At 43.6% G+C, this 14,386-nt stretch overlaps 1 protein-coding gene across 1 annotated transcript in view; it reads left to right on the top strand.

Moving 5' to 3' along the window:
• The first annotated feature begins 523 nt into the window (after window positions 1–523).
• Window positions 524–14,386, top strand: part of LOC141108399 (ectonucleoside triphosphate diphosphohydrolase 8-like) — a 90,451-nt gene continuing 76,588 nt past the window's right edge. Inside the window, exons 1-2 of the mRNA XM_073599980.1 lie at window positions 524–626; window positions 8,664–8,796. Coding sequence (XP_073456081.1) covers window positions 8,668–8,796 — 129 coding nt within the window. The 5' untranslated portion in view covers window positions 524–626; window positions 8,664–8,667. The remainder of the gene's footprint in view (window positions 627–8,663; window positions 8,797–14,386) is intronic.

Here is a 14,386-nt window from a genome sequence, read left to right as displayed (position 1 = left end):
TTGAGATCAGCAGGAATTTCACACAAAGAAAGCAATGCAAAGAAAACATGAAACATTTTAACACATGTACATGGTAACAGACACATATCGGAAATATGAAATGTTGGGGTAATAAACACTTTAACCTTGCCATAGTGTCTTTAGCAATACAGTGACAGAAAATACAGTAGATAAGTGCCAACTGTTCCGTGACTTGTGACTGCCATATCCATCTAGCACTTTTGTAAAAACGTAGAAAGTGACAGCAAAGCACATAGATGGATCAACGGATAGGATAGGTGTTTGCTACACTGCAATTTGCCATATGTCATCTCATACAGTTTATTTAATTTCACTCCAGGCTACATTTACATGAACATCCTGCAAAAATAGCTGTAAGCACAGTGGAATTTGAGGCTGAGATTTTAAGTCTGATTGTATAACGAGTTGTGTTTAGATAGTTGAGTGCCAATGACCAGGTTTGGCATACTTCCACCCTCAGGTGATTGGACACCTATAGAGGAGGAGGGGCTGTGAACTCTTCATTGTGCACACAGTGACATCGCACATAATGCACCTTGACCTGCAAGGAAGAGAGACTGGCAGAGGAAACCTCTCTGGGCTGTGGCTGACACTAACCAGGCCGGGTAAGATGATTTGTCAGTCGCTGTGATGTCTTACAAACAGGCTGATTTCAAGGATCAGTCCACCAAAATGTGATAACTGAACTTAAGGTGGCTGTCTTCAGGCTAAGTCACCCATTAATGTTTAACATCTTATAGGGACTGCATTAGGGAAGGCTGTGCATAGGAATGTGCTAGTCCACCCAGCGGTTGTGGCCCCTACAACCGGTATAGCTCTCCCCGTTAGCCTTTTTTTAGATTTTACATTACTGAGAATAGAGCTGGTGGAGGGAGACAGTAGTAGAGCTGGGACATCTAAGGACCTTATTTCCTGAGGGTTCCACGGCTTAAATAACTTTTAGTGTTTTTTATCTATTTTTTATTTATTCCACCTATAACTAAATGTTCCGGTTTAGTGGACTGAACAATAAATAGGGTCATTTTTTTAAAATTAGCAACTCGCAGAAATGTACAGCAAATAAATCATTATTTTTATGAATTAGTGATGTCAGAGCAGTAAAGATAAGTATTGATTGGTCAATCCGTTTTGTCACTTTGATAATGGTTAGACTGTCCTCAAAGCAACAAAATGTATTTGGTTATAATTGATATAAAAACATTTGAGATGAACAGTAGGGCATCTTCACAGCAGCTGCTGCATTGCAACGCAGCGGCTGGTGTGCGTTGGGGCCGAGATCAACGCAGTGATGATGAGGAGACAAGACATTTTACCTTGTACATATGGGGGACTGTGTTGGAATAGCTGCCCAAGGCAGTCCAACCGCACGTAGTATGAACCTAGCCTCAACTCCTATTTTCTAAATTCTTCAGGTTCTATGCAAGTTAAAATGTAAGTAGTATAAATATACTAGGTTTAGGTAGGTGCTGATTGTAAAGCCTGTATGTGTGTGGATATTTTTTTTTTTTTTTTTTTAACAAGAAAGTGGATTTTTTAAAAAACAAATCTGTTCTAAGTACCTGCTCTGTGCAATGGTTTTGCACAGAGCAGCCCCGATCCTCCTTTTCTAGGGTTCCCCACCAGCACTCTGGGCTCCACCTTCCTGGTGAGTGTCCCCATAGCAAGCCACTTGCTATGGGGGCACTCATGCGTGCTCGCTCCCGAGCCTTGCTCGGTGTGGGCATAAGACACACAGAACAGCGTTTTAATTATATTTTTTTTTTTTACAAATTTTTTTTTCTTACATTATTTTTTTTTTTTTAGTATTTTTTATTTTTATTTTTTTTAAATGCTTTTTGGGGGCCAGTGGATGGTGTTAATATGATAGCGGATGGTGTCAGTCAGTAGAACAATGCAGTGTCAGATTTTTTTTCTTTAATTTTTTTTTTTCTTTAATTTTATTATTTTTAGTATTTTTTTCACTTGGGGGGGCGGTAGACCATTAAACGGTGACAGTAGGGTAGTGGAAGATGTCAGTAGTTTTATGTTTTTATTATTTTATTTTGTACAATTTTTGTTAGTGGACAAACCTCTGAGTGAGAAAATAATTCTAGGACCATCATTTATGGTTACCGTATCTCTAAACTGGTAACCCGTAAAGGCTTTTAAAGTGATACATATGGACAATTTTGGGTACCAGTTTGTCACTAATTCACAGGTGTGCGCTATTTTAAGGCTTGACATGATGGAAATCTTTTTACTACACTTACGCCTCATCTCCAGTTTACAAAATTTTTGCTTGTCCTAAAATAACCTTACTGTATTTTCTTATGCTAAATTTGCATTTGATAAACATGTGCTCTAATATAATGTGACATAGACAAGAAATTGCAACTACCACCATTTATTAATTCATTCTTCAGGGTCTCTGCTTTCAAAAATGTTTGGGGGTGTTTAACCTTATCTTCAGGCCTAAAATGTGCATTTTTTTTCATGTGTGCAAAAATGTGGAAAAATTTCTCTGGTATCAAAGTGGTTACGTTTGTTTATACTATTCCATGTTCAAGTTAACACAGATATTTCTGTGAAAAATATCACGCACAGCTGTGCGTAATTCACTATGTCAACAAAGGCAAGTCTTTTTTTATTACTTTTCTATTGTACAATTACAAGTTGATTTTGTAATAGCCCCAGTAAACACTGAAAGTAAAAGGGCACATCTGCAGTGATACTATATCCCGAAACGCGTTGGGTGTGAGAAGAGTTCCCCTTTTTTCACTTTTTAATATATTCATTTTGTATGGTGATATTAATGAACTACCTAGATATGTCAATGTTTCGTTATATTGTTTTTAATGTTGTTTCTAAATTTTGTTTATTATTACACTGTTGTATATTCCGATATATTCCTACCTAAGATAAATACTAAGTGCCTTTAAAGTCCGCCTAGGGGAACCCTTTTTCATATTTATCCTTCATATTGGATGTGGCACTGTCTTAATAACCTAGGTTAGCCTCTCGCCCCCCCCTGTGCATAATTCACTATGTCAACAAAGGCAAGTCTTTTTTTTATTATTTTTCTATTGTACAATTACAAGTTGATTTTTTAATAGCCCCAGTAAACAATGAAAATAAAAGGGCACATCTGCAGTGAAGGCTTTGTTGCTCATTAACCTCCCTGGCAGTATGATTATGTCAGATTTTTGAATGCCAAAGCGGTACATTGTTTTGCATAGAAATTTGAGGTTTTATATTGTAGGCCTGTAATTCTTAGGAATAACTCACATAAATCTGTTCAAACAAGAGTCTAGTAGACATCCCGGGTATGATAAAGTTTGAAACACGAAATCATAAATTCTAATATAATAATTATATAATACAAAAAATTATTCAATAATGTAATCAAATCAAAAACACAGAAATTTGCTCAGTTGCAGCATGGTCGCTGTCATCACTTCCAGTGTCTGATGACAAATTTCCCCACTAATCATTATCGCTCAATTCTGCAAGAGATTTTAATTCACTATCGCTGTTTTCTAGCTGGTCTAAAACAGCTTTTGATGTAAAGAGACACTTTTTGGATGCCACGGACATTCTTAAGTTTCCAGGCAGAAAGAATAGTATATATAATATAACAGTGCAGGCCGGGCACTGGACAAAGCACTAGGGACAAAAGGGAGGTGAAATGATTTGATACAGTAATCTAATCTACAGATTACTGTGTGTAGCAAAGTCCAAGGCCTTGGTCTAATGAGTACCTCCAGGACCAGAGATAGTTGACAACCTTCTGTATATGGTGGGTTGTGAGGCATGCTGGGTGCAAAGTAGTTCAAGTTATTGGGCGCTAGACACTTCTTGAATGCAAAAGAGTTTATTTCTCTTAACAAACTTTTTTGAGGGAGAGAGGGTAAGGGCCAGGACACCCTTAGGTATTTGCAAGATTAATTGTCAGACTCCAACAGGAGGACAGCCTTGCAGGGAAAGGCATCCAGCAAGACGCCACATCTGCATGTGCAGAAATGCTGTCTCCTATGGCAACAGTCTTTAACAGTTCCTAACACAAAGCTTAACTTCCACTACAATCTCTCCTTGTAGTTCTTCAGCACACTGAGATCCCAGTTTCTCACTAGAACCACTGATTTACTGCCACTGAATCCCTTGAGCTCCTCCAATCTTCACGGTAGTATCTTCCTCAAACGTCACCCCTGCTTCTCTGCTGGGTCCCTAGCTTGGCACTCAAGATACCTCTCAAGCTTCACCCCACTGGCCTGCTAGGTCCCTGGCTTGACACACAAGGCTGCTCTGCAAGTGTCACCTCCGCTGGCTGGGTCCCGGGCTTGATACCTACTGAATTTTCCCAATTCTTCACTGTCCCCGGTTGGTGAGAATGCTGCTTCGGTACTTGCTTCAGTTATTCACTGTGGTCCCTGGTAATAAGGTGGATGGTCCCTTAGTGGCGATAGCTTCCCCTATACCTCCGACCACGACAGGTTCTCCGCCCGGCAGTAACGGTCACTTCTGGTTGGACTGCAAGCTGCAGTCCCAACCCTGCACTGCTCTCTTGCTTCTGGATAGGCCCTCAGACAGCCTAGCAACCAGATGTGCCCAGAATAGGCCCAATCTCTGGCCTAGCAGCCTGGCCAACAAAAAAAAACACCCAGACAGCTGTCCAGGTGGCACCGAACATCGATCACCTGACTCCACCTGAATATATAGGTTCTCCTAGAAGGCCAAGGGATTTAAGAAAACCCCTGCCCATTGGCTGAGATACCCCACATACCCATAATCTGACCTTGTGTTGCGCTTCTCATATCTAGTACCACCAAGTACCCGGCCACCTAGTGGTAGAAGAGAAAAGTGCAACAAGGCCAAACCTAGGGAGAATTCAATAGATCTCTATTAATCAACCAGAATAACTATTCCTGGCAAATAAATTTGTAAGGAGCAACCCTGCCTAAACTCAATGGTGCTACACGTGTATTATGTGTGTTATGTTTTGTGTACATTTTTTAATTTGCCGCCGGGCTCCGCCCCCATCCTTCGCAGCGCTCACAGGGAACGGAGCTCGGAACAGTGATACATTGGGCAGGTAATCCAGTGGAGAACACAGCGGGGGGGGGACATCGCAGAATCCTGTGGACAAGGTAAGTAAGCTGTACCAGGCTATTGCGATCTCGAGTGTGGCTCGGGTAGGGTTGCCACCTTTTCTTCAAGCCAAACCCGAACACTTTAGCGGTGCAGGGCAAATTTCTCTTTTTTTCACAGTATACACTATAGGATTAAAACAGACTTGGGTCACCTTTGGGTGCCCCAAGGAAAGTAGTAATGCGGTATGCATAGCGAGTGGTGGCGAATAGTGGGTGCAACCAAAATGCTTTTGCTGGCATCAATGCCCAGCCTCCCAATGATACTGAACCTTCCGCCCGACATCCGCCTGCAGCTTGCGGACGGCAATAGATTTGTGTGTGACTATCTCAGTTACTTGGGGAGCCACAGCCTGGTCTGAATAATGTGTCCGGGTTTCAGGTGAACGGAAACCCGGACACATAATTCAAAACCCGGACTGTCCGGGTGAATCCTGGACAGGTGGCAACCCTAGGCTCGGGGTTACCGCTTTTGGTACTGAAAATTAACCGAGCCACACTCAGGATTACCGCCAGGGAGGTTAAAGTGGAACTTCAGTCATTTTTTTCATCTTTCCATCTATTAAATCTTCTGCCCTTGTCATTTTAACTTTGTATAGTAAAACGTTTTTTTTCTGCCAGTAAATACCTTATACAGCCCACTTCTTGTTTCTTGTCTTGTAAAAAGCCTAGGTTTATGACATCATGCACAGCTCTCTGTCTTACTCTTGTGATAGTTTGCCAGGAAGGGAGGGGGGATGAGTCATAAGAGGGCCAATGAGAGCTGCAGAGCTGGAGGTGTGTCTCTGTGTGTCTGTCTAAATCCAGGAAGTGAACAGGCAGCTGCTTCAGCTGCCCACAGCTAAAATGGATGCAGCCAGACTTAGTGGAGGGAGATTTCTGCAGCATATTTTGCAAGTACAGAACCACGGTATATATAAAATAATATGCAAATTGGTTGGAGAGAAGCTTCAGAATGGCAAAGGTGTTTTTATTAAAAATTATGTGAGCAGACTGCAGTTTCTCGGAAGTATGTATGCCTGGCATACTGTATATTGTGTACAACACCTGAACCATTTCAATGAAAGCTCATCAGAACAGAAAGTCGGGGAGAATTTACCCATCAGGGTCTTGCACAGCAATAAAAACCTGAAATAGGTTCTAACACTTCCCCGTTCTACCCATAAATAGAACATGTTAGCTCAGATTCTACATTAAAGTGATTGTAAAGGATTTTTTCTTTAAAATAACATGTCGTACTTACCTGGTTTTGCACAGAGCAGCCCTAATCCTCCTCTCCTAGGGTCGTTTCTTTTGGTGGTATTTGATCGCCTTTGCGGTTTTTATTTTTTGCACTATAGACAAAAAAGACTGACAGTTTTGAAAAAAAAACTATTTTTTACTTTCTGCCTTTCTGCTATAATACATATCCAAAAAATAATAATTTATTCATCAGTTTAGGCCAATATGTATTCTTCTACATAATTTTGGTAAAAAAAATTGCAATAAGCGTATATTGATTGGTTTGCGCACAAGTTATAGCGTCTACAAAATAGGAAATAGATTTATGGCTTTTTTTTATTTTTTACTAGTAATGGCAGTGATTTTAGCGGAACTGCGACATTCGACACAGATCGGATACTTTTGAAACTTTTTTGGGACCAGGGAAATTATTACAGTGATCAGAGCTAAAAATATCCACTGATGTAAATGACACTGGCAGGGAAGGGGTTAACTCTAGGGGCGATCAAGGGGTTAAGTGTGTCCTAGGGAGGTGTTTCTAACTGTGGGGAGAGTGTACTGACAGGGAGTACAGAGAGATCGCTGTTCCTGATCACTAGGAACAGACAATCTCACGGTACTCTCCTGTCAGAACGGGGATCTGCTTTGTTTACATAGGCAGATCCCCGTTCTGCCACTCTGAGGAGCTATCGCGGGTGGCCGGCGGACATCACAGCCGCCAGACCTGAGCATCGGCTCCCCTGCTGTGCAGTGGGCACATGAGGCCATGGTATCTCGTGCACAAAATGACGTACAGTACGCCGTTTTCGCCCAATAGGGCCACCCTGCCACAGTATATATGCGGTGGGCGGTCCTTGGTTAATCGATTAAGGTAAAAAACCTTCTCTGCTGCAGCCCCCCCTAATCGATACCTGAGCCCGATCCATAAGAGCAGTGGCTCTCGCTTCTGTCTCCCTCCTCATTGGGCAGATTAATAGCAACTGGAGCCATTTGCTCCTGCTGCTGTCAATAAAATGCTGTGGCAAGGGGGGCGGGCCGAGTTGCCTGGTCTGTGTCAATAGATGCAAACAGGGCAGCTCGGGAGCGAGCCTGCACAGGTGCCCCCATGTAAATTGGCTTTTCGTGGGGCACTCATCGAAGAGGAGGAGCCTGGAGCACCGGCGGGGGACCCTAGAAAAGGAGGATCGGGCTGCTCTGTGTAAAACCATTGCACAGAGCAGGTAAGAATGACATGTTGGTTATTTTAATAAAAAAAAAAAAAAAGGCTCAATGTTACTTTAACACCATTTAGTCTGTGCATTGTCCAGCCACAGTGGCTTTTGGCCTCTCAGTTTTACAGGCTGCTAGCAGACAGAAGTGGGGCTGGACATTGCACCTGTCTCTTCCACCTGCACTTTATCCCAGGCACATGGGACTCTGGCATTTAACACCCAGTGTGCATGGGACCTAAGACATTGAGCATAATAAAATTAACGATAAATTCTTACCTCAGCACTTGCATTTTACAACTTTCAATGCTACAGGCTCCTGCTCTCTCAATACTGCTTTCCTGAACTTCTGTCTTCACAAGAAAGAGTTAACAGTGGACAGTGCAGTCTGGAGTCAGTCTGTTGAGAAGCTTTGAAAAGGGAGGAGCCAGGGAATGTCTTGCCATCCTAGGCTATGGGGCTGTGTGTTTCTAATGCACACAGTGTAGAGAGACACAACTCTGGTCCTTGCATACAAGGATAGCTCCATAGGATAGTGCAAGAGAAAAGAGCCACCCTGAGTCAGGAAACCAGAGGCCCAGTGGTCATGGCACCAGCTTAAAGCGGAACTAAAAATCTGCTGTTATATACTGTGAGCAGGCAGACTTTTTATTGCAGAAGAGACATGCAATGTCTCTTTTGCAATAAACTACACCTACTTGTCTGCTAACTGTGATCCCTGGTCTGTAAACAGAGCTGCGCATTCGCAGCTCCGCTTACAGCAGTCAGCCAGATCCCTGTTTGCCAGAATGAGTGGTTCCTGCGCATGTAATGAAGATGGCTGAAAAACAGCTCACAGAAGAAGATGCCGGCGAGGAACCATTGGAAAGGTAAGTAATACCCCTCCACTTTTAACTCGAACATAAGCAAGTCTTAAAAGTGCTTTAAGAACTGAGAGTTTAATATCACTTTAAACTGTTAGCATTTGGAGGTAACAGCAATTTAACTTTGGGCAAAGGCATTATTTTCCATTTTCCATTTGCTCAGCTTGTAACCTCAATATTTTTTCCTCGTCGGTGTGTGCCTCTAATGCTTGTCTATCCTCTCCCAGGTCAATGCAGTGTAGAAATCGTAAGGGTCTGGCAGTAGCATGTCTAATTGTTATCTCCACCGTGTCTGGTGTAATCGCACTTATACTCAGCCTTGTGGACATCCGAAACGTGTATCAGCCGTCACCTGACAAGGTAAGAGAACCTACTAGGCAAGACACGAGTTGCAGCTATACATAGCAACAGAAATATAGGGAGGGCATAATGTGTAAAATACATCAGAGAAGGTGATAAAAGTAAATATCAATCCAGTAGAGTAAGGAATTGTGACATAACGTCTGCCACTGTGTTATGCCGCGTACACACGACCGGACTTTCCGGCAGAAAAGGTCCGACGGAACAAATCCGTCAGACATTCCGATCCTGTGTGGGCTTCATCGGACCCTTTCTGTCAAAATCTGACAGACCTTAGAAATAGAGCATGTTTCAAATCCTTCCGACGGACTCGAAAAAACGTTTGTCTAGTCCAACGGACCGAAAATGATGTAAGGGCAGCTATTGGCTATTGAACTTCCTTTTCTAGACCGGTTGTATTTCATCACGTTCGAAATGATCGGACTTTGGTGGGATCGTGTGTTGGTAAGTCCATTTCGTCGGAACTCCGTTGAAAAGTCCTTCGGAGTTCAGTCCGACAAGAAGTCTGCTCGTGTGTACGCAGCATAAAGGTGCAGATGGCAATAGAAATGACTGACTGGAGACAGGTGAGTGTTGCTCACTCACAAGAGAGAGTAGTCTCCGATCAGTCAGTGCTCCTTCAAGAAACCCACCAAGTGCAAATACACCAGGAGCTCTTGTCCAGACTGGCTGGCATTACAGATAAACACTTGGACAAGGCCAAGAGAAATAGTCTGGGCTGAAGTAGACCAAATAACCAAGAGGATGAATATTTACTTTATATCTGTATGATTCTAAGAAAAAAATCCCCCGTAAAAGTAATCCTGTTAAGCAGGAAGCCCTAAAGTTGCTGTCTAGTGGTCTGAATTCCTCGAAGGCTCTCCATTTGAAATTAATCCTTACAGAATGTTTTTCGTGGTTTTGCATATACACCGATCACTCATAACTTTAGGACCACTGACAGGTTAAATGAATAACATTAAATATCTTTTACAATGGTATCTGAAAGTCGGTGGGATATATTAGGCAGCCAGTGAACATGTTGTCCCTGAAGTTGATGTCTTGAAAGCAGAAAAAATGGTTATCGCTGTAGTGTATGGGGCAGTGTAGCCACAGACCAGTCAGGAGTTTCATGCTGACCAGAGTCCACAGTCAAAAGCACCTACAATGGGCACACAATGGAAGAAGGTGACCTAGTCTATTTGTTTTACATCATGTGGATGACTGGGAGCATGTGCGTTGCTTACCTAGGGAATAAATGGCACCAGGATGAAGTGGCCTTTTTTCAGCAGGGTAATGCAGCCTGCCACACTGACAAAAATGTTTCAAGAATAGTTTGAGGAACACAACAATGAGTTTAAGGTGTTTACTTGGACTCCAAATCTCAATTCAATTGAGCATCTGTGGTATGTAATGAGAAAAGCAAGTCCAATCCATGGAGGTCCCACAGCTTACAGTGCTTAAAGAATCTGCTACTAATGGCTTGAAGCCAGATACCAAAGCAGGCCTTCAGAGGTCTAGTGGTGTCCATGCCTCCAGAGGGTCAAGGCGATTTTGGTGGCAGAGAGTGATCCACTCAATATTAGGTGGGTGGTCATAAAGTTTATGGCTGATTGGTGTATTTTCTCTTATGTATGATGGTCAGGACTGAAAAAAGATACAGATAAAAAATGTCTCAGTCAGTGGAGCTCTCTATGGAGCCGGTTCACACATCGAATTCAGACAAAAATTCAGACTGAAATCGGATCTGAATAGGTGAACAGGGACGCACCGGACCCCTGCTGTGAGCCGCTCCGTACTACAGTGTGAACCCAGCCTTACAGAGCTCATCAGCTAAATCTGAAATTCACACACACAACTCAATGAGCCAGAGCAGTGGCTTCTAACCTATCTTGCTCCATCTGAGGTTTCAGAGATCTGAAACTCCAGCTAGAGCTTTGGGCACCGGCTACCTCTAATTTTAGAGGTAGGTTAAAGCAAGGCACAGTGAGTATTTAATAACCTTCTCTGCTGCCCTGAGCCATGTTCTGCTCCAATGTTTAGAGTTACAGAGGAGGTCTAGTGCTACAGTGCTAGAATTATTGCTCTTGCTCTAACGATCGTGGCGATACCTCACATGTGGTTTGAACACCATTTACATGTCTGGGCGCGACTTGCGTATGCGTTTGCCTCAGAGGGACAGGGGCATTTACCTTTTTTTTTTTTTACATTTATTTTACTTTTTATTTTTACACTGTCCCTTTAAAAAAAAATGTTTTTTGATCACTTTTGTTCCTATTACAAGGAATGTAAACATCCCTTGTAATAGAAATAAGCATGACAGGGCCTCTTTATTGAGAGATCTGGGGTCAAAAAGCTCTCAGATCTCCATGTAGCACCCTTACGGCCCACTGGGGTGTTCTAACCAGGAGAAGCAAGGGGGGGAGTGGAGGGGTGTTAGTGGGAGGGCACTGCCGGGCAGATCTCCAGGAGTTCCATGCGGGGGGCCGGGAGGGCTGGTGGGTGTTTGCGCGGTTGGGAGGACTGGGGGATGGAGCCTGGGAGTACTGAGAGAGAGCGATCAGGCTTGGGTGCGGAACCGGTGGGGTGGACTGTGGTGGCACAAGTGGTGGAGGGAGGCAGCTGCTGCTAGGAGGGCTGGTGGGGCCTTGGGGTGTGGTGCTGGGATCAGTGGCCACATGGACAGCTGGCACTAGGAATACCACCGTTTTTTTGCTACACCAAAGGGGCCCGTGGTCCCTTCCTGCAAGGGGCATTTACTTAGGACTGGCTGAGCCAGCGTCAGGCCTAAACTACAGTGCTAGCTGGTCCAGAATAAGCAGTAATCAAGTGATGTGCTGGAGCTGGAAGTGAGGAGGTGTGTATGCAGAGAGTGTATATAGTTGCAGTCCCAGGTCTTTAATTAGGCTCTAATAGGCTTCAAAATAGGGTGGGCTCGGGGTGCAGAGAATGCAAACAAGAAACCATGTGGGGTACACAACAAACATGTGGAAGAAGGTGCTCAGGTCAGATAGACCAAAATTGAATTTTTTGGTCTAAAAGCAAAATGCTATGTGTGGCAGAAAACTAACACTGCACATCACCCTAAACACACCATCCCCACTGTGAAGCATGGTGGTGGCAGCATCATGTTGTGGGGATGCTTTTCTTCAGCAGGGACAGGGAAGCTAGTCAGAGTTGATGAGAAGATGGATGGAGCCATATACAGGGGAATCTTAGAAGAAAACCTGTTATGCCGCGTACACACGGTCGGACTTTTCGTCTACAAAAGTCCGACAGCCCGTCCGACAGACTTTCGAAGGACTTTTGGTGGACTTGCGACAGACTTTCTAACGAATGGACTTGCCTACATACACAACAGTCCGACGGATTCGTACGTGATGACGTACACCGGACTAAAATAAGGAAGTTGATAGCCAGTAGCCAATAGCTGCCCTAGCGTGGATTTTTGTCCGTCGGACTAGCATACAGACGAGCGGATTTCTGGGTCCGGCGTAGTTACGACGTAAAGATTTGAAGCATGTTTCAAATCTAAAGTCCGTCAGATTTGCGGCTGGAAAAGTCCACTGAAAGCCCAGGGAAGCCCACACACGATCGGATTGTCAGCCGTATTTTTTCCGTCGGCGTCCGTCTGACTTTTGTAGACGAAAAGTCCGACCGTGTGTACGCGGCATTAGAGTCTGCAAAAGACTTGAGACTGGAGAGGAGATTCACCTTCCAGCAGGACAACGACCCTAAACATACAGCCACACCTACAATGGCATGGTTTAGATAAAAGCATATTTATGTGTTAGAATGGCTCAGTTAAAGTCCAGACCTAAATCCAATTGAGAATCTGTGGCAATACTTGAAAATTGCTGTTCAGACGCTCTCCGTCCAATCTGACACAGCTTGAGCTATTTTGTAAGGAAGAATGGGCAAAAAATTCACTCTCTAGATGTGCAAAACTGGTAGAGACATACTCAAAAAGACTTGCAGCTGTGAATGCAGCAAAAGGTGGTTCTACAAAGTATTGACTCAGGATGGCTGAATACTAATGCACGCCACACTTTTCAGATATTTATTTGTAAAAAATTGTGAAAACCATTTATCATTTTCCTTCCACTTCACAATGGGCCACTTCGTGTTGGTCTAGCTTGTAAAATCCCAATAAAATACATTTACATTTTTGGTTGTAACATGACAAAATGTGGAAAACTTCAAGGGGTATGAATACTTTTTCAAGGCACTAAATGAACCATCTATAGATGTCTCAATTTGACAATCAAAAAAAAATATTGGGGCTCCGAAAGGACCCTATAGAGGCCGCCCTCCATAAACCTATTAATAACATGCTTTGTTGCAGTCATATATCACACATTTACAGCTGCCAAACCATCACTCATGCATGGAAATCCCAATTTCACAATTTCCTGGATGTCAAGAATCCTATACAGGCCATACTGGAAGATTCACATTTTTTTTTCAATGTGGCAGCTTTGGCTCAATTACTCTCTCAGCAAACCTCATGCTTTTTTTTTTTCTATCTGAGCCCCTGAACTTGCCTCTCCACCTTGAATGAACCCTTGCCATTTCCTATCTTCTTCTAACTTCTCTCCTCTGAGGACGACACTCTTCCCACTTTTCCCCTTCCTTTTAATCCCCTCTCTTATCCTTCTGCCATTTCTCCTAATTGCCCGTACACATGATCAGAAAATTAAATGAAAAATACCGCTTTCGAAGCAATCGTACAATAAATCGGATTGTTAGTACAGACCTTTCGAGAGCCAATCACGACAGTTCACCAGATGTTATCTGATGGAACAAGCACGAAAATTCTTCTCATATGATACCAAATTGTACAATTTTTGTTTAACCACTTCCCACCGGGAGGGCGTACATGGACGTCCTCCTGTTTCAGTGGTTATACCGCGATGATGCCTGCACTTACAGGCATCAACCCAGTATCATTCTCTTCAGCTGGCGATTCCCTTCACCGTAAAAACAATCATAGTGGCAATTCAGCCACCCCCCCCCTCCTGCCGCCCTCCGGTGCTTCTCCGGGCTCGCCCCTGCAATCAGCGAGCCCAAGAAGGAATCCACCGGCGGCGGAAGTTGACCATAGAGATTTCTGGGGAACAGATAGTCCGCAGTCATCTATATGACTCTCGGAGGTCCGCATGCGACATTATGACGTCACGCCCGGCCTGGCAAATACTGCCATATACTCAGCTGGAAAACCGAGATTGTCCTTTTATTTTTAATTTTTTTATATCAGGCTTTCCAGCCTGGAGGAGAGATGTGGGATCTTATTGACCCCACATCTCTCCATAAAGAGGGCCTGTCACACACTATTCCTATTACAAGGGATGTTTACATCTGCCTGGGATGTCCATAGTCTATAGCCACGGCCTCCAGGCCCATTAGCCACCTGATGTTGTTGCCGACCAAGCCAAGGCCAACTGTTTTCTGTCCCACCCTCTTTTTCATTGAGCTTGTGGGCTAGACCTAATGCATTCCTACGATCGTAAGTCTGCACATCCGTCTTTCACCCCGGTCTCACTCCTGCTACATTCAAATGGTGGACAAACAAGGGATTTCAATGGATCACTGATCGTTAATCAATACATCT

Source organism: Aquarana catesbeiana, linkage group LG09, assembly GCF_042186555.1.
Source record: "Aquarana catesbeiana isolate 2022-GZ linkage group LG09, ASM4218655v1, whole genome shotgun sequence".
NCBI classification, from domain to species: Eukaryota; Metazoa; Chordata; class Amphibia; order Anura; family Ranidae; genus Aquarana; species Aquarana catesbeiana.
This window is presented reverse-complemented; position numbering and strand designations above follow the sequence as displayed.